Below are 19,232 nucleotides of genomic sequence, written 5' to 3' on the forward strand. Positions count from 1 at the left end.
AGTATGTAAATGTTGCATTCAGAAGCATTGTGCTAAATGCAGTCACTTGAGAGTCCGTTTGATGTGGTCTTGAGTGGGAATCTCTGCTTGTCTTTCTAAGTCTCAATCCTCGTCTCTCCATCCTTCTTGGTCGGTTCCAAAGTGAGGGTGCAGGAAGTGGTGAGCTCTACCGGCCCACTTTTTTCCGCCGCCTCCTTTACCCAAAATCTCTGCTTGTTCTGTGCTTGTGCTGCACACAAACACGCACACACTTGCCAAACTCTTGTTTCATCCAACGCAAAATCGACTTCTGTAAATTGTCACCTCAACAAGTTTTTTTTGTAGTGTTTTTTTTTCTAGTGAGGCTTCATCATAATTGATGCAGCATAGAACAGAAGTGTCACACTTTCCTGGTGACACGCCGTTGAAGAAAAAAATTCGTAAAAAAAAGAAAATCCAAAACCTCAAGTCCAAGCTATACACTTTCGGATTCCGGGTGAAGCTCGTGTTATTCTAATCATCAATAATCAGCTCTTTGTCGACTCAGGGGTAATAATTGCATTTATATTATCTGTAAAATGTTGCTATGTTGTTGTTCCATAGGCCATTTTTTCAGCTTTTGAGTCAACGTAACAATTAAAGGTCAGCAATGCAGTGGTTGATATTTGCTCTATATGCTAACTTCCTTATTCATTTATTTCCTTGCGTTATTTTGATCGCTGACACTGAAAAAATATATATTGTACACCCATTTGCCTGCTTCTGTCCAAAATAATTGGGTAATAATTTCCAGGGAGTGCAGACAGTGGAAGCTTATGTTGGTTGGCGGACGCTTGACACGCTTTGTGACAGTTAGGTTGACTTGTACAAGCAAAAAGTCAGTTGAAGGCCCCATCACGAGCTTGGGGAACTAAACACAAAGTACGTCCGGAACTGAGCTTGCGCTCTGCCTTTGTCCAACCTGAGAAAAAGTCCGTGAAAAAAACACTGACGACGACCTTTCTAAGTGCGTCTGACGATGAGGATGATCTGAACGTTGGCGCCATCTAGTGATCACTGACATTGTAGCACGCAAGCCAGGCACTTGTCTTTACTGCCTTAAAACGCCCTCATCACATGTCACGTCATATAATAGACTAGAATATAAATTAGTGCTGTCAAATGATTCAAATTTTTAACAAGTTAATCGCGAAGCATTTCCGTAATGATTTGCGATTTTTCGTCTACTATTTTTGTGAAGCCTGTAACAGGTATTTACTTTAATAAAATCATATATGAATAATATCAACATAAAATGACCAAATATTAAGTTTCTTTTCAACCAAATACTGTTCTAATAGTTTTTTTAATACTTGAATACAATCTAAACTGAGACGACTTTCCAGTTGGGGAAAATACATTTAGCAACAAATGAGCAGGATCACGTTCACACTTCATTTAGATGACTGTAATATCAATAAAGTTAATTGCGTACTATTGTAATCTCTTGACTAGTTTGTTCTTTGAAGCGTGCTCATGAACAAGTCATTCAATTGATGTGGAACAATGATGTCAATTCATCCATGCAGCCATGATTTGTTGTTTTCTTACCTGAAATTGGAAGCAAGGGTGGCGTGTCCACGCAGTCCTCTAACTTCCTTTCTGGAGGCACCAGCAGCAGCCATGCATGCAAGGGAAAGCAGGCACACCTCAGGATGATATCTAAAGCAGCTTTATTCTTATTATGGAGTCACACACACATCATCATCATCATGGCAGTCATTGTCATCTGTTCCTTACACCATTCTGACATGAATTGCTCTTTTGTTTTGTTTTTTTACTCCATTCAAAAGCTTGAGCTGTGACAAATAGAAAATCAAACATTTTGGTCCTTGAATATAGATCTCATCTAGGCATCATGGTATCTTTGTTGCTACCCACACAGAACATCAAACGTGATTCTGATTGTGAAACGGAGGGAAAGCGAGCCCGCGACACAAGGAGGCCGATGGAGTGTTGAGGAAAGCGAAAGCGGCGCCAAAAAAAAAGAAGAAGCGCTGGCCTGCCGAGCTGTGAAGTCACATGAAAGCTGTGTGGACTGACATGAAAGCCGGAGAGGAGGGCGGTCAAGCAGGCTCGTATTTACAAGCAGACAAAGCAAAGTCCACCATAGTGCAGAACAGTGAAACTAAACACACGCACACGCACACGCACACGCGTGGGACGAAACAAAACTAATGAATGTGTACTGCTCTTAATGATTCCATTGTTTTCGTTGTTATTATTACACTTTGGTGAAGATGGGAAGCAAAGCGAAGCAGCGTCTGTGACCTGTAGGCATTTGCTTGCTCCTTTTACAAACTAAAGGGGAAAAAAACACATTTTTGTATTCAGAGTTTCAGTACAGTGACGTACAGTACTGTGCATAAGTTTTGGGTCACAATTAGAGTCGTTCGTTTAAACCTGTGGTTGTCATTTTTTTTTTTATGAAGTACCGACACAATGACCAATATTAAAATACAGCAGTCGTTCCCTAGAAAGTAAATTGAATATTTGTGTTATCCACTGTAACATGCTCACGTTTGAACACTAACGCCGCACGTAAACATTAGGAAATGAATCATTTAAATAATGATTCACTTATAACATATTTGCTCACAAGAAACCTTTTGAAGCCGCTGTGGCATGAAGCACGTTTTGAACTTTGACAAGTGATTCTTCCACACACCACAAGAGGGAGCTCACATGCCACACTTTGGTTGAGACGGGGCATCGTTATCTTCATGCAGTGGCGCAGCAAAGGTTGTCAGTGTCTGGGCTCGGTAAAATCACGTGTCGTTAATTACGGTCCGTTTTTTTGTAAGATAATTACCCGCAAAAAATGCGATTTATGTGGGTTTTTTTTTTTCAATTGATATGCCGCCGCGATTTGTAGTCCGTAAAACGATACAAACGATTCACTCTCACGTGAACAATTTGAATGCCAGAATACCTGGAAGGAAAAAAAAATAAGTAAAAGGCGTGAAGCCAAGATTAACAACTAGTTCGTAATCTCAGTACTAGTTAACGTCCTTACAACTATTTCAACTTGTGTGCTCAAATTTAAGAATACAACAAGACCACTAAAATAGTTGTTGCAACTGCTAAAAGTGAATTACCGATGGCATTTTAGCCATATTTTTTTTTCCAAATAAACAAAATGCTTCCATTCAAGCACAGCTAAGAGATTTGAGATCATTGACACATCAAAGCTAGAAGTGTCCAAAGACTTATGCACAGTAGTGGAAGTTGTCTCACATATTGCTCGTTTAATCCACCAGGAAATCGGTCCCGACCCGCTGTCGTGTTTTTTTTTTTGTTTGCTTCCGCATCCCTGCCCCGAGCTTGGCCGGCCTATCGCTGAGCCACATTTTGCGTGTCTGCATGAAAACACGTTGCATGTCTTCTTCCTTGAAGGATGGCCCGGTTGAGTCACACGAACACGTGATGTTCTACGACAATCACATCCTAGCATGAACGCAAACGTCACAAAGCTGTCCACATGACACTCGAGAGCGCTCAGACTTGCTCTTCTTTTTTTTTTTTTTTCTTTTACATGTTGGCGGGCAGTTTGTGTCTCAGCCCCTCCGAGTCTTTTCTGGCCGCCGGCAGCTGGGGCTCATTTTTACCGACCTTCGGGGGGGCGTTGCTCGCCGGAGCGGCTGAATGTGCCGATGGCACGATGGAAGCCTGCAAGGGCGAGTTGAGTTTGGAGGGGTGGCTCGATGGCGCCGCGGAGGCTGCGTTTGGTTTTGGCGGGCGAGCGGGTGCAGCGGTCGTGGACTTTGTTGTCGCCGGACGATTCGAACCCGATGTGGTACTCGGGGTGAGCACGGGATGGGTTTGCTTTACCGGGTGAACGGTGAAGCGGACTTTGGCGGGGGAGCCGGCGGAAGGCAGGGATGACGCGGGTTTGGGGATCTGGCTGGAGGACGGCGTCCTGGCGGAACTAAAGACGGACGGCTGCAGGCAGGAGGTCGGACTTGGGGATTTACTCAGCTTGGATGTCGGCGGCGAAAGTGGGGCGAGTGTCTGGGTGGGATTTTGGGAGAAGACGGATGGCGGTGTCGGAGTCGCGGCTTGGGAAGTCGTTGACGGATGGCCGCGCACCACCTGTGTGAGCGTTGGGGAAGGGATCGGCGTCGGAACCGGGCTGGGACCAGACAACGGTGACGCCGCGGGCGGAGTATCGGATGCTTTGACCCGGGCGCCTTGCGGGGGTGTCGAGGACATGCCGACCACGGGCGATGGGGGTGAAGAGCTCAGAGACGATTTGGGTCCAAACGTTTGCGGCAGCGGAACCGGAGCGGAAATGCACAATGGCGGCGGCGTGGACGAGGGCGAGGGGGATGAGGAGCGAGGGGAAGGGGTGCCAATGGGTTTGGGACGCGGCGTCGACACCAGCGACAGCGGGGCGGTTCCTGTGGCGGGAGGTGCGGAGGAGGGAGGGGGCGAGGACGAGCGGGAGGGGCCGCTTAGATTTGCTTTTGGGCGCGGCGTCTGCAAGGGCGTCGGCGACGAGGGAGTGGGCACGGGCGCAGGCAAGGCCGATGCCGGCGTTGGCTTTGGAGACGAAGCTGCAGATGCGGAGGTGGGCGAGGGGTTGGCGTGGGGGGCACATTGTGCGTACGCGGCGGGCGGAACCGGCGTGCTGGATGTCAGATTTGCAACGGGTTGCGTCGGGAGGTTGGACGTCAGCATTCCCGCGCTGCCGCCTCGCGCCAACTGCCCCGCCAGGAAAGGAGCTGCCAGCAAGTTGCCTCCCGACGCCTTCCGATGAAGAGGAGGGTGGGGCTGCAAGCCCGCCCAAGAGCGATGAGGCAGAGTGGGCTGCGATGCCGACAGCAGCCGGGCCTCCTGCGTGAGGCGGCCCAACGCGGGCAGGCCTTGACAAGCGTTCCCGCCGTGACGCAGCAGAGCTTCTTTTGCTCCTTGCTGGTTGGTGCCGGTCGCGTTGCTGTCCGACGGGCCGACGGAGGCGGGAGGAGCGACGCGGGGAGTCGACCCCCCGAGTACTGACGAGTAATCAGCCTGAAGGCGCAAGTTGTAGTGAAGAGCCCGTCCTTGTTGGGCGGCGGCGGCGGCGGCGGGGGGGGGGCGTTTTGGCCACCGGCGGGCACGCCAAGCCGCCCAGTGGACCCACGGCGGAGGGCGATGCGGGGAACGCGCGAGGGGACAAACCTCCCATGCCGCTCATCGCCATCATTCCGATGAGCGAGCTGACGGAGGGGCGCAGGGGTTGCAAAACGGGAGCCCGAGGAGACAAAAGCGGAAACGAGGATGAGGGCGACGGCGAGATAAGAGGCGAGGGCAGGAAGAAAGCGCCGGCGAGCGCGTGCTGCTGCTGCTGCTGCTGGTGCATGAGGGCGATGGCCACGTTGCTGGTGGCGGCGGCCGTTTGCAGCGGGGCGTGGACCAGCGGCGCCCAGATGACGGGGCGGGGCCTCGGCGACATGGCGCCGCTTCCGCCGATCACGCCGCTCCTTCCGGCGCCGGCGATGGCGTCCTGCATGGCCGGCATGCTGTCGTGCTTGACGATCCGCTGGACCAGAATGCTGTCGCAGGAGCCCAGACTGCCCGCCGTCATGCCACCGGACGCTCCCGGACCGCCTCCGCCCCGACCCCCGCCGCGGCCCATACTTCCCCCGAGGGAACCGCCTTGAGATGACTTCCGCAGCAGCACCGAGTTCTTCCTGCCTGTTGGAAGACAACAAAAAAAAAAAACATTTTTCTCCAATGAATGTGGACGCCAAACATTCCAACCAACCGAGCCACGATGTTCTTCCGGCTGACTTTCTTTTTGTGGTTGCCGACCGTCGCTATTTCAGATTACCAGACGTGGTGCCATAAATTTATTCCGGGTTTTGGACCGGCCTCGAACACCGACCGGACCTCGCCCGATCGTCGGGCGCCGTCGCCAAGATCTCAGTCCGATGACACCGGTCGTCGGGAGGCGGGACAAAAAGAAAAGCGACGACGCGGCAAGGAAACATTTTGACGGGTCGTCCCGGAACTTGTCACCGCAGGAACTGGAGCGGCACGTGCTCACGGCAAGTAGCAACGGCGCGAGCGTGCGTCTGATATTCGGGCCGGAAAAGACTGACGGGCATTTCACTTTGCCACACCAACGTCAATGTGGAGGAACTCGTAATCTTTGCGCCACGTCGCACTATAAACAAAAAAAATCGGACACGCCAGACTTTGCGTGTCGCGGTTGTGAGGCGTCCTCGATGTCTGACAGCGTCTGGACGCTTGTTGTTTATTCATCAAGATCTGTGAAAAGCTGCAAAAACATCAGCAGGTGCTTGTCGGCCATCACCAAAAGCAGAAAGACCGAAGACCTCCTGTCAAGATTTGATGATGACCACCGTTTCAAAATCCAAAAAGTTATTTCCATCAATAAAACGCTTTCCAAATCAAAGGTTGCGTAAGGGATTTTGGCTCGAAAGGGTCGGCGTGGCGCTTTTGAAAAGTTTTTTGCGCTCTGACCTTTCTGTCAAGGACGCGCTTCACAAAAGCGCCTTACCACTTGAAAATTGACAAATGAAGATGAAAAAAAAAAAAAAAGTCCGGAATGACCTATCCGGTCCAACCGGTCGACGGCGACGGTCTCGAAGGCCCGCCTCATCATGGGGTGCTCCTCCAGAACCTCGTTGAAGCTGTCCACACTGAGAGAGTACAGACGGCAGTAAGTGTCGGCTCGCACGCTGGCCGTCCTCCGCCCTCGAGTCAACAAACAGATTTCTGCCACAGGGAAGAAAATGCGAAATGAAAAAACGCGGCGCAGGAACGTGAGCGCGTTTGACCCGCAAAGACGTCGTCACCTCCAAAGTAAGAGCCGTCGCTTAGTTTGGTCTCCTTGTTGCCTCGGGTGAGCACGCCGACGCGGCCGTGCTGGATGAAGTACATCTTTCGGCCCACCGTGCCCTCTCGGATGATGAAGTCGGCCGGCTGGAAGACCTCGAAGCGAAGTTTGGTGAGCACGGCCGTCACAAAGTTGGGGTCGGCGTTGGCGAACAGCGGCATGTTGGCCACCAGGCTGCGGCAGTTGAAGCTCACGATCTCCTGCACGCGCACACACGCGCGCACACACGCGCACACTGGAACCACTTTTTGGCCATTCATTTTGATTTATTTTTTGGGAGGGCGGAACGTGAAAATTTGTGCGCTGTGGGGTCAACTCACCACTCGTCCACCATGTTGACCACGTTGTGCGCCACGTGTGTGTGCGCCACGTGTGTGTGCGCGCGCGTGTGTGTGTATGTACCTCTTTAAGCGGCTCACTGAGTTCTCCCAGGATGTTCTCCTCGTCAAACATCTTCCCTTGGAAGCGGTGCTCGTAGTACTCGTGGATCTTTTGACGCACGTCTGCAGGAAGCTTGTGGAAGGACATGTACTGTTCCACTTGCTTGTACTGCGCACACACACACACGTCTTTATGCTTATTGTGCCAAGTATTGTCTTTTACTCTCCAATTAGAGGCTAACGGTATTCATGTTTGTTTGTTTTTTTTTATTTAATTCAAAAAAGAAACTGCACTCAACCTTTGCTTTTTTTGCAAAAATTGTTTCCATTGTTTTGTTTTGTTTTGTGGCACTTGGAGTATCATAATTGAAATTCTAACAAAATGGTGTTGCCAGATTTTTTAATTTCATAATACTCTTAGCTGATATTTAAATTACTTTACATTTGAAAATAAAAAAAATGATTTGATTGAATGCAATTGTTAAAAATCGTCTATTCTTTTGCACATTTAATCACAACTGTAAACTCCAATTTAAATGAATTCAATTTAAATAGATTTTAAATTCAATTAAGTTGAATTAAAAGCATGAAAATTTAATTGCGTTGCCTTTTATAATTAAAAACATTTGAAAAATAAATAAAATGTAAATAATAAAATGAGAGTGCATTAAAAAGTAATGTTCAAATTTAACAAAATTTGTTTTTAAAATAAATTATTTTTTTTTTTTTGCTCAATTGTTTAATTACAGATTAATTACAATCTGACAAATAATGCTTCGTAACAAGACAGCCCTCCTGTATGTGGGGCGGATTATTCAGAAAACGGACACCTGACCATTGCCTAAAACGGAACTTTAACAGTTTCCATTTTTCTGAACGTTGAAGCACGCCTGTGAGAATTTTTTAGTGAATTTTTCTTCATGTTTGATGTGATTCGTGCTCCCCAAAACAAGCCCGTAGAACCTTTGGAAGCGTTCCGGAACGCCTGGAAAGGATGAGGAGGTGTCACGCGCCGTCACCTTCTCCTGGTACTGCCGCCGCGACGAGTCCAGCGACTGAATGAGCGCGGTGGCGTGGCCGATGAACATGGCGTAGCAGGTGGCTCCCACGATCATGCTCAGCATGGTGAGCCACACGTCCGTCATGCCTTCCGGGGCCTGCGCGCCGTAGCCGATGCACAGCATGTGGCTCATGGCTTTGAAGAGGGCGTACGAGTACTGCACGCCCCACGTGTCGTTCTGCGAGTGAGGACACAACGAGCGCTTTAGTCATGCCAGACGAGCAGAAGGATGCTGAGTTTCCAAATGCCCGGCAAGAGGTCAAGAGGTCAAGAGGAAGACTGAAGACGAGGTTTATGGACAAAGTTAAAGAGGACGTGAAAGTCGTCGAGGACGCGGAGGACACGCTCAGATGATTCGCTGAGGGAGGAAAAGAAGAAGAAGAAGAGTAATGATGTGCGTTTGTTATCTGGATGGCCCGACACATGCGGGGACTTTCTCCAGGGACAATCCCCGCACATGCCTGCTAGGCAACAGTTGCCGAGGCAACGGCGGTGGCATGACTCAGCGGCGCTTCATTCATTTGTGTCCTGTGTGTGTGTGTGTGTGTGTGTACATTGCTTTAAAAAAAATAAATAAATAAAAAAACGCCCATTCACAAACACACCAATCTGGAGGACTTGTGTTATATGACCCCCCCCCCCCCCCCCTCGGTGGATTTGTCATGAGCATGATGCTCTTATTCCAGTCAGCCATCTTGTTGCGTGAGCCAATTAAAAGTAAATATAGCACAGACTGATAAGCCGAAAAGCAGGCCTGGGTGGGCGCCTTGAGAAATCCAAAGTGTGTGGACGGCTCAAACAAAGCAAGCCATGTCTGGAGGCAAACGTTGCGCTCACCACCATCAGGTTCTTGGAGACCCAGCAGTCCTGCGGGAAGTCCTGCAGCATGGGCACCAAGAACTGCAGGCAGCCGTCCCAGTGGCACAGCAGCAGCATCATCCCAATCAGATTGACGATCCGCACCATGGCGCTGGCCAGGTCGTACGTCATGTGGAAGATCTGAGGACGACTCGGCACAATAACCGCCAGAAGCCTTCAGCGCCTCTTTCAAATCGCATTCGGAATCCGGAGTCGCCAAACGTTCGCGCATTCGAAGACCACGCGCTTTAAAGTGATCGACGGAAACGGGCCTTCCGTGCCCCGACGGAAGATTCTCACCTCCTCCCACTGGTGAATGTAGCGAATGAGTCTGGAGAGGCGCAGCAGTCGCAGCAGGCTGAGGATTTTGGTGAAGCGGACGATGCGCAGCGCCCGCGCCGTCCGGTACACCTCCGAGTCCAGACTGTCCACCATCAGGAAGATGTAGTCCACCGGGATGGAGGACACAAAGTCCACCAGGAACCAGCTCTTCAGGTAGTTCTGCCGGATGGCCCTGCAAGCGGCACAATCGCTCATTCCTCAGCTCGCGCGGCGGGAGAAAGCTGGCGCGTCTTCTTCCGTCTTCACTCCAGAAATGCACTTTTACATTTGTAGTCGCCTGCCTGCTCGATTGAATGACCAAAAAAAAAAAAAATGGCGGCGGGCTCGGATCGCAAACGTCACCGCTCGCCTGCTTTCTGGCTTTGGTCACATGACGTTCGCAATGTCGACAGCAGCAACGAAGCTGGCAAATTGGAGTCACGGAAGGCGGAAGGAGCAGCACCGTAAACTGGATTGCAGCATTAAATCATCAGGCCCAAATTGCTTTCTGAAATTACGCTATCATTTAATAAAGCTTTTGCTTCTTTAAAAAAATAAATAAATCATTTGGGGGAAAGGCCTTTGCTTGGTTTCAGGATTCATGACATTTGACTGAAAGGGCAGAAACGTGAGGAGCAGCGTCGGGAAGTCGTTTTTCAGTTTTTCACTCACCGCGGGTCCAGCAGTATTTCCGTGTTGTCCTCCTTGACGATGCCCGTGCGGAAGTTGAGGACCAGGTCGGCCATGAAGAGCGTGTCGGACACCACGTTGAAGATGATCCACGACGGCGTGTTCTCGTCCCGGAAGAACGTGATGCCCACCGGCAGCACGATCAGGTTGCCCATCATCAACACCAACATCAACAAGTCCCAGTAGAACCTGCACAAGCGCCGCCCCAAGTCAGAGATGCCTCATCCATCTGGATTGCATGCGTGCCTTTGGGGGGGCGTGGTTATGACGCAAGACCCGCTCCTGAAACTTGGAGGACGCGACAATGTTGAACGTGATTAATGGATGACACGCCAGACGAGCCAATCGTGTGCAGACCACTTGTGTCCTCCTTCTGTCGCACTCGTATCGATGATTCGCCTCACACACGCACGCACGCACGCGCACACAAAACACACTCCGGCTTTCAGAGAGCGCACTGGAGTGCTGTGCTCGATCCCTATTGAGCTCTAATTTGGTAACAAAACCTCATGGTGGGACCACTAGACTGATGAAGATGAAGTATGACTCATCACTCCACACACACACGCACACACACGCGCTGTCATAGCGATGCATGAAGATGAAGTGTGACCTTGAGGACTCCCTAACTGTGATTACACAGAACAAATCGTCGACATGATGAGAGTGGGCGGGGCAATCATGAATGAATAATCCTAATCATTTTTCACGCCGTCTCGTGGGACGCGTGATCGTCTTTTACGGGCAGGAATTTCTAGTTAGCGTAGAGCGCATTCAAAAGGGCAACTGGAGTCAAATACAAAACAAAGTCTTAAATCCGGGATGGGCCCGGCGAGCCGTGCTCCGTTCTCCGATTCTGCTCGATGGCAGAATCGGAGAATCTTTTTTTTTTTGCTTGTTGTGGTTTAAGCAAAAAATGGTGAATTAAATGGTATCGTTTTCGTTGGTTTCTCGTTTAATCGCGGATTTGATTTGTGGTGAGTCATCAAATGGGTTGACATTTTAACAAAGAATTGATTCAGTCATTGTAATTACTAAAACTGTAGCTGTTCTGTACGTACAAACCCAACACAAAACATAAAATACAACAAATAATAAATGGAATATTCACTCCAAAGGAGCTAAAAAAATGAGTAGAGAATTTAAAAATGTGGCTCAGCCGTGTCCGAGTCGTCCTCCCAAAATGTTGGATTAATAAAATGTAATCTTTTGTCAAAGCTCAACATTTGAATTTTTCTTGACGAGCAGTGACGGTTTCTGAAGAACTTTGATGCTTCTTATAAACGTGGGAAGGAAATTGAATTCAATCTGCCGGCACCTCCAAAAGCGAATCGCGAACGAGTCCATACATTTTGGAAGCGGGCGAGCTGAGACGCTTTCTGACCCGGAGAAAGTGGACCCGTGCCGTGACTTGAGTGCCCGCGTGCGTTCAAAGTTGTTGGAGTGGCCCCCGTTGCGAGCGTGCGCATCAGAATTGCAAATGCAATTCAAGTTGCTCGCCGGGCGCTCTTGCCAGTGCGCTGATCAACGTGAGCAGGTGCCGGTCGGGAAAGTACCGACCCGCGAGGAGCAGCTCAGCCGCTGTCGCACTCCACGCTCGTTTTGATTGCTGCCTTGATGAGAAGACGACGGGCGTCTCCAGCATCCCGAGATCCAAATGAACGTGCACCGTGACACGTTTATTCGTTTTGACGCGTTAAGACGCTCTTCGATCCGTTTGTGGCGACAGCCGGAGTGCCGCCTGGACCGGTTGCGAGCCAAATCTAATTGTTCACATCTTTGACCAATTTGGAGTCTTCGGTGAAGCTTGTCAAATTTTTTGGAGGATCCTCAATGACCCACACGGGAAGATTTGAGTCGTCAATGTCTCAACTTTGACGAAGACTTGCTAACCGCGAGTCCAACGTGATTCTTTGTCGCTAATTTTTGCAATGCTTTTCCACTTCCATTTCAAACGGAAACCCAACGGGTCCAAATTCAGGCCCAAATGTTCATTTTTCCTCCGACCACCACAAACACAAACATAAAGACAATTTCTTTTAAACACCGTACGAGCAAAGTCCAAAAAAAAAAGAAGCCAGCGGGCTGAAAATAAAGGCAATTTCCGCGAATGCTCGTTTTGTTCTGTAATTAATTGATGGAAATAAATGCAATCAAGTCTGGGCCGTGAGCGCCACCAAAACAAGTCACGAGACTCGCTTGGTTGGCCGTGGACAAAAGTAGTGAGACGCCGCCGTCGTCTTGCTGCCCTCGATGCCAGGCAGCTTACTTGTTTTCTCTTTTGGAGGAAGTATCGAGAAAAAAAAGCCCCCAAAAAAAGTCAAACGCTTCCCGCTTTATCATGAACAAAAAAGCGTCAAAGTCGTTACCATGTTCCTGTCAGAACGACCTCCGCAATGAGTCTCGCTGCCTCATCACTTGGCAGCGAGACTCGCTGAGGATCCGGAGCCACTTTCAAGCCAAGACTGCGGTCCCTAAAAAAAAAAGTCGACGAAATCTTGAACTGATTTGCTTTTTAAGTCCCTCAAACGAAAGCCGTTCAAACTTTCCGTGTTGGTTTCATTTGAAAACCAAAACCGGGAAATTGCGATGGATGTCACAGAAATATTAAGACGTCAGGAAACGGGTTTAAATTGTGTGTGTGTGTTGCATAAAATGAAGTTTTGAGTGACGTCGCGGATTAAGTTTGACTTGTGCCTGGCACCGCTGACTTTCGCTTCCGTCTTCTTCGACTTTATCGGCAAACTCCTTTCATGAACGACACAAATTGTTTTTTGCGCTCATATCGGCACGAGCTCGCGTGTTCATCACGATCAGCGTTGGCCGGCGGGCGGCAAAGCGACTGTAGGAGCCGTACAGTGTTGGGTGGTTTCCTTTTGTTGCGATGCATGCTCGTGTGTTGTGCACACACTCCACTTTTATGGTGATTGGTGATGTCACAGGGGGGGGGGGGTCTTCGCTTATTAGCAGTTGCACTCACCTGTGGGTCGTTGTTGTTTGGTTTTGGATCGTGTGGTGGGGTGAGCAAGGGGAAGAAACCTTTTGCTGAGCGTACAATTCTGCGTAAACGAACATCGACTGCGAGCGCAACGTGTCCTGAACCGGAGCATAAAACAACCGCGGAGCATCGGCCAACTCTTGTTGCGGAGAAAGAGAGAGAGAGACAATCGTGCAGCCAAAGAGAGCGACAATGACCGACAAGTGCGTGCCTGTCATTTGCTTCCGCGGTGGACGCGCCGCCATAGACAGTCAAGCCAGTTGGGATGCGCGTCAAAAATGTTTTCCACCCCCCTTGTCTTAGCCCGCCGTGGCGTCATTTAAGTTGGACGACTTTGGGATGTAAGCGCTCTTTGCAGCCGCTTCACTGAAATGTTAGACGAGACAATTCTGCAGAATGCGCACTCGAGGCGCATAATTGACGACGCCATACATAATTAATCCACATTTCAATTGTAATTGGAATTATTAACATCCCGACGGCCGAGATTATCGGCGCACTCTCCATACGCGACGTCAACGTGACGGACGCACACAATTCAAGTCTCGTGTGCGCGATGAAGCAAAATGTGAGCCAGGACGATCCTCGGGGGTCGAGTCATCCATTGTTGCATCGGCCTGTCTGACCCTCGACATTTCAAGGAAGGCGATATCACGCATTAGCACGATGACGTCCGAAGCGGAACACGAGCCCATCCGTGACATTGCTTCATTTACAGCTGGAAAATAAAATTGTTAGATTCGCGCAAATGAACTCCGTCATAAAAGTCCCGAGGGGGGCTCGCATTTCCATGTCAAGTAGGGGGGCGGCAAAATATCACGCTGCGGGTCGCAAATGGCCCCGAGCTGCGAGTTGGAGACCCCTGCTTAAAAGTCTCTCGGCATCAATCGATGCAAGTCCTCCGGCCTCCGGCGGGACCGCACCGAGGACGAGCGCCTACGGGAACGGATGGCGGCTTGGCGGCCGAGCGGATCGTTTGCAGGTTCCCGCCTTGACAGCTTTGGAAAAACGTGGCTTGTTTTTGACGATTGTGAGAGAGCCTCCCCGAGGGGGAACCCCAAATGAACAGCCTCGCTCGTCGTTTTCTCCCGAGGCGCCGTTGACTCACGAAAGCGCCACCGCCTAACGCTGGCGTCGAGTCGCCGTGCGTTTGCGTGAAAACATTGACAAGCAAAAAGTGACACTCGCACAGCTTTTGGATCGCAATCGTCACAGAAATGATGAAAATTATCGAGACGTGTCAACGTGTCGTCCGGATGGTACTGAAGGTTTGGTCGCGCTTGACGCGAGAACATTTGCCGTTTGTTCCATCGAAAGCTCGTTTACGCAGTCGCGATTATCGACCGGGCTGATCATCGGGGCCGACGAGAACATCTGAAAAAAACGCCGCTCTGAGCCGTACGCGGTGCAAACATTGACCGACCGCAGAGTACGTTGAAAACTAAGCTAAAAAAAAAAAAGCATTAACATTTTGTGAATTTTGTAAAGATGTGCTAAAAGGCATTTAAACCAAGACAAGTTTTGGAGTTTTTGGACACAATTTTACGCCTTTTCCTACAATCAAATATCGTCCTTAAATAACGGTTATCGGCCTCCATGACTACTAATAATCGGTATCAGTCCCGAAAAAAGCTTATCGATCATCACTAAGACGTCATTCATTTTTGGTTTGCTTTCATTTGATGTTTTTGCAAACTTTGTTCGCATCAACTCGGAAGGTTTTCGTCAACTCTGTTCTTCGTCTCAACCAATCAGCAGGCGGGAATTCCGAGTTGTCACGTGTGTTAGCTTTGTTCATTCATTTAAGTTGTTTTGTTGCAAATTTCATATTTGGATATTTCCGAGTGACATTTTTTCTTCGAATATGGAGTTCCCCCGCAATTGTTTGACACCGCAAATTCCGTGACAGTGTAATTGCAGACAGCGGCCAGTGGAGTCACTTGGCGTTTCCTCTCACGTCAATCAATAGTGGGAGGAGTCAGCCCGGCCCACTAATTGCTATTGGATGTAAGCTTCCATATTTGCCGCTCACTTCAAACGTACGAGGACGGACGGTGGAATTCCTTGAATCGAATTGGGAACGTGGACCTTCGGCGTGAACTAAGAAAGCATTCGTCACATCGCGACAAACCCGCCGACGTGTTCGCCGCGTTTGCACGTTGGCGTCTGAGCGGCAGCAGACGACGCGGGATTATTTTTACTCGCGCTATCTGACGAGTGGAGACGGCCATGTCTAAATTGGACGACTTGTCATCTGCGATAGAAACAACCCTCACTCCTCCTGGCGCCCCCCCCCCTCCCCCCTCCCCCCTCCCCAACCTCAACCTCGCCCCCCTTTCACCCGCCACCTATTCTTGTGCTGCCTTCATCCACCCTTGACTGCGTCCGTCCTCTGCAGCCTCCAGTCTTCCCTCTCATGTGCTGCACGTGACATCGTAACACCCCCCCCCACACACACACACACACACCGACCCCCCCTCCCCCCACCGGCTATTCTTGAGTTTCAAGTGTGCTGAGATCTCCCGTCAAAGCATTTGGTGAGAGGGAGCGTCCACTCGCGACTGGTCGCCATCCAATAATAAGAAACGTGGAGAACGCTGATGCTCAAACCCGACACCTCCAGAATCAATTCACTCAAGTATCGAAAATCATTTGAAGCCACCGGAACATTTTTCGCCGCTTGAACATTAATGTTGCTCTTAAATTAGAAGAAAAATTTGAAAAAAGTCTACAAAAATAAGGATTTAAATGGATTGCACACGAGTCAAATCAAAATTTCGATGGGGAAGTTTCAAAGGCCACAAAGTCGACTCATTTGCATGACATCATTCTTGTAGACCATCTCATCAAGTACATTCTCGGAAACAGGAGAATATTTGTGCACCTTTCGTGGTATGTGTATTGCACGCACAATTGCGAAACACACCAGAAGCCGGAGGGTTGAGGTCGGAACGGTACCGAACTTGCGGCCCGAGGGGGGGGGGGCAGACTGCCAAAAAAGGGTCAAGTGCCCGGCTCTGGTGACTATATATCCAAATCCGTGATGACAATAAATGATTCTGATTTGTGACCGTCTTCTTTTTCACACGTGGAGGTTGAAATAATGAATGAGCCCGTTTTGACAAAGTTTTAAGTCATCAGAAAAATCAACTTGAGTGAGTGCGCGTGTGTGTGTTGTCTTACCTGAAGTCGCTGTAGGGGTGTATGATCCAGGCGCCGGCCGACTTGAGTCGTTCCTGTTCCAGAGCCACGGCCTTGTGGGACCCGAACATGCGCAGGCTGAACTTGTTGACGCCGGGTTGCAACATGGCTCCGAACTGCCGCTGGATGAAGGTGCTCTGGTTGGACTGGCTGTAGTCGTCGCCGTCCAGCCCCATGCCGAAGCCGCCCAGCGTCTCGGGCGTCCCCGCCGCCGTGGTGGTGGTCTCGGGCCCGGCGGCCACCACCATCACGCCCGTGCCCGCCGACGAGGAGGTGGAAGCCAGGACGGAACGGGAGGGGGCGAATCCCACCGAGCGGGGCGGAGGGTGAGCGAGGGGCACCGGGGCCGCGCGAAAGGGATGGCCCGAGCTCATGATGGAGAGGCGCCGGCCGCGTCCCCCCGAAGGTGCGCCCGCGTCCCCCCCGAAAGAAGCCTTCTCGCCCTCCAGGGACGCCTGAGACAACCTGTAGCCCGGCGACGGGAGGCTGCCCTTGCTGCACCTTTTGGACTCGCCTCCGTTCCGTCGGGGGAGGCTGTCACCCCCCGAGCCTCCTGCGCTACTGGGCGTCCCTGCACCCCCCACCACCCCATCCATCAGGGAGGAGGAGCAAAACCACTAGGGGGGTGGGGGGGGGGACTACCAAACACAGGATTCGGAGCAGCAGCTCATCTGTGATGTTTTTGGTCACACTTTGAGAACGGCAAGAGTTTGAGCGATGCAAGTCGGCTTCCTACCTCCGGTCGAGGTGCCCTTGAGCAAGGCTTGCCGGTTCAAGAGGTGCCTCCCTTTCACGCTGACATCTCTCCTTGCATGCCTGCTGGTGTTGTCCAACGCAAATAGAAAGCAGAGTGTGACTTGAATTTACCCTAAACTAGCCAGTGTAATAAATACAAAAAAATGATATAATAATAAAATCATCAAAAAGTCTTTGCGGAGCTTGATTGCCTTTGGGGGGGGGGCGTAAATCTCCTTTGGGTGGCAGCGCGTGACGTTGGTCCTCAAAGATGTTTTTACTCTCCTTCGTCGTCCTTGAAAGGTCCGCCAGAGGCTCTCCTTCGCCTCTCCACAGCCGCCCTCATCGCGCCGACGCCGGTCACATCGGCACCGGATCGCCGCTCTCTCGAGCCGGTGCTGGAAATCTCACTGACGCGCACGCAATCTCATCCCTTTGCCCACGCGAGTCCAAGAATGATCGGGTGGACATACAGACGAGTGGCAAGGGCGTTTGGTTCGCTGTCACGGGGGTCGTGAGGGGAGGGGGGCGCACTAAATTAGGCTCCCACTCGAGGACGCGCCAGCCCGAATTGAACCGCCACGGAAGGCATGGTGACGTTCACGGGTGGGGTGAAGAGAAAAATAAATAAAGATAAGGATGAAGGTGATGGAGGGGCGGGGGGGGGCGAAGCGACCGAAGCCGACAGCTCACTCCGGCGAAAAAACAAAAACAAACGACTGGACGGCCGCTGCTTGGAACCGGAACACGATCACCTTCGCCTCAGCCTCAGCATCATCCGCGCGCGCGAGGACTTTGCGTGACATCGCGCGTGCACAAGGACGCGCGCGCAAATGTGAGGTACGAAGATGACAGCGTCCTCTTCGCTTTCTCCCCAAACAAGAAAAAAATCAAACAACTTGTTGAGTCGTCGGCTCTCCTTCCGTCCTTCTGAAGGGAGCCGAGCGTGTGACGTCACGTGCCGATTTCAGTTCTCCGCGCGAGGTCGCAGCTTCGCGCGCCTGTGAAATTCAAGACACGCACACAAAAAAACAAACGAACGCCTTCTTGTTGTCTTTGTTGAAGGTTTGAATTGAATATTGAATGGACCTGTCGTGACGTCCGAACATCCTCCAGACGCACGCACACACACACGCGCACGCTGGTCGGTTGTGCGTCATCCACGCGCGCCCATGCGAGGGGGACAACATGACAACCAATTACTCAACCGCAGATGGGCCAGGCCAGGCGTTATTTTTTTTTTATTTCTAAGCAGCGATTCGCAAAGTGGTACGAGTAGAATCACTGAATTAAATTGTAGAAAAATAAAGTAAATTTTCAACAAGCAACAAGTTTACATTTTGCATTCATTATAGTCTATATTCTAATGTTTCATCCTCTCTTTTTAAGTCCATTTGACTTTTAAATACAGTTCAACAATGCTGACAGGCGAACTTTTTAGGAGTGAAACTGCGACCTCGTTTTTGACGGTATTTTAATGTTGGTCATGATGCTAATACTTGGAGAGAGAAACATTTTTGAAGGTGGCGCTTGGCATAAAAGCTTTGACAACAACGCGAGTGGAAAAATGAGAAAAGAATTTCCCAAGAGGCAGCACAGCGGGGTGCAATGAAGTTGGCTTTTTGTATCGGGGCTCGAGCGTCAGCCAGGATGACAACCAATATTCACAAATTGCTCAACTGCAGATGGGCTAGGGCACTTTAATGGGAGGCGCAATTTTGGGAATAATATTAAACATTACCACCGGGGGCAGCAGTTTGCCCAAGTGGAACTTATTAGAACACGATTGGCTGCGAGAGACAGGACCTCATTATAAATTAGCACTCAAACGAGTGTTCTCCACATGCACACTTCACGGTTGGATGCCCCCGCCAACCAATGAAAAAAAAAAAAAAAAAACTTCCTTTGGACCAACAATGCATCAGCTATTTATTTAGTTTGTTTTGCAGTGCATTTGCCCACTTTGCTAGTGTCAAATACTAGAGGTCAGAGCGGCGCCATGTTGAGATTGCCAGTGCGTGGAAGGCAGCCGCATTTCAAGAGAATGTGCGGAGCCAGTTTGATTGGCCAGAATTGAAGTCGTCTGCGATCACACCCACAACGGCGCAGAAATGTTAAAAATGTTAA

General features: G+C 50.3%; 1 protein-coding gene across 1 annotated transcript; it reads right to left on the reverse strand.

Moving 5' to 3' along the window:
* Window positions 1-1,674: 1,674 nt before the first annotated feature.
* On the reverse strand, window positions 1,675-18,204 carry LOC148328432 (uncharacterized). Its single transcript, XM_088306858.1, is given in 10 exon segments — window positions 1,675-5,089; window positions 5,091-5,694; window positions 6,577-6,741; window positions 6,822-7,062; window positions 7,265-7,411; window positions 8,262-8,480; window positions 9,140-9,301; window positions 9,461-9,674; window positions 10,154-10,360; window positions 16,353-18,204. Coding segments are annotated over 10 exon segments (4,113 nt in total). The 5' UTR covers window positions 16,967-18,204; the 3' UTR covers window positions 1,675-3,549.
* Window positions 18,205-19,232: the final 1,028 nt, after the last annotated feature.

The sequence above is a fragment of the Idiotropiscis lumnitzeri genome, chromosome 10, assembly GCF_059441095.1.
Source record: "Idiotropiscis lumnitzeri isolate Australia: NSW breed Sydney's pygmy pipehorse chromosome 10, RoL_Ilum_1.0, whole genome shotgun sequence".
Classification (NCBI taxonomy): domain Eukaryota; kingdom Metazoa; phylum Chordata; class Actinopteri; order Syngnathiformes; family Syngnathidae; genus Idiotropiscis; species Idiotropiscis lumnitzeri.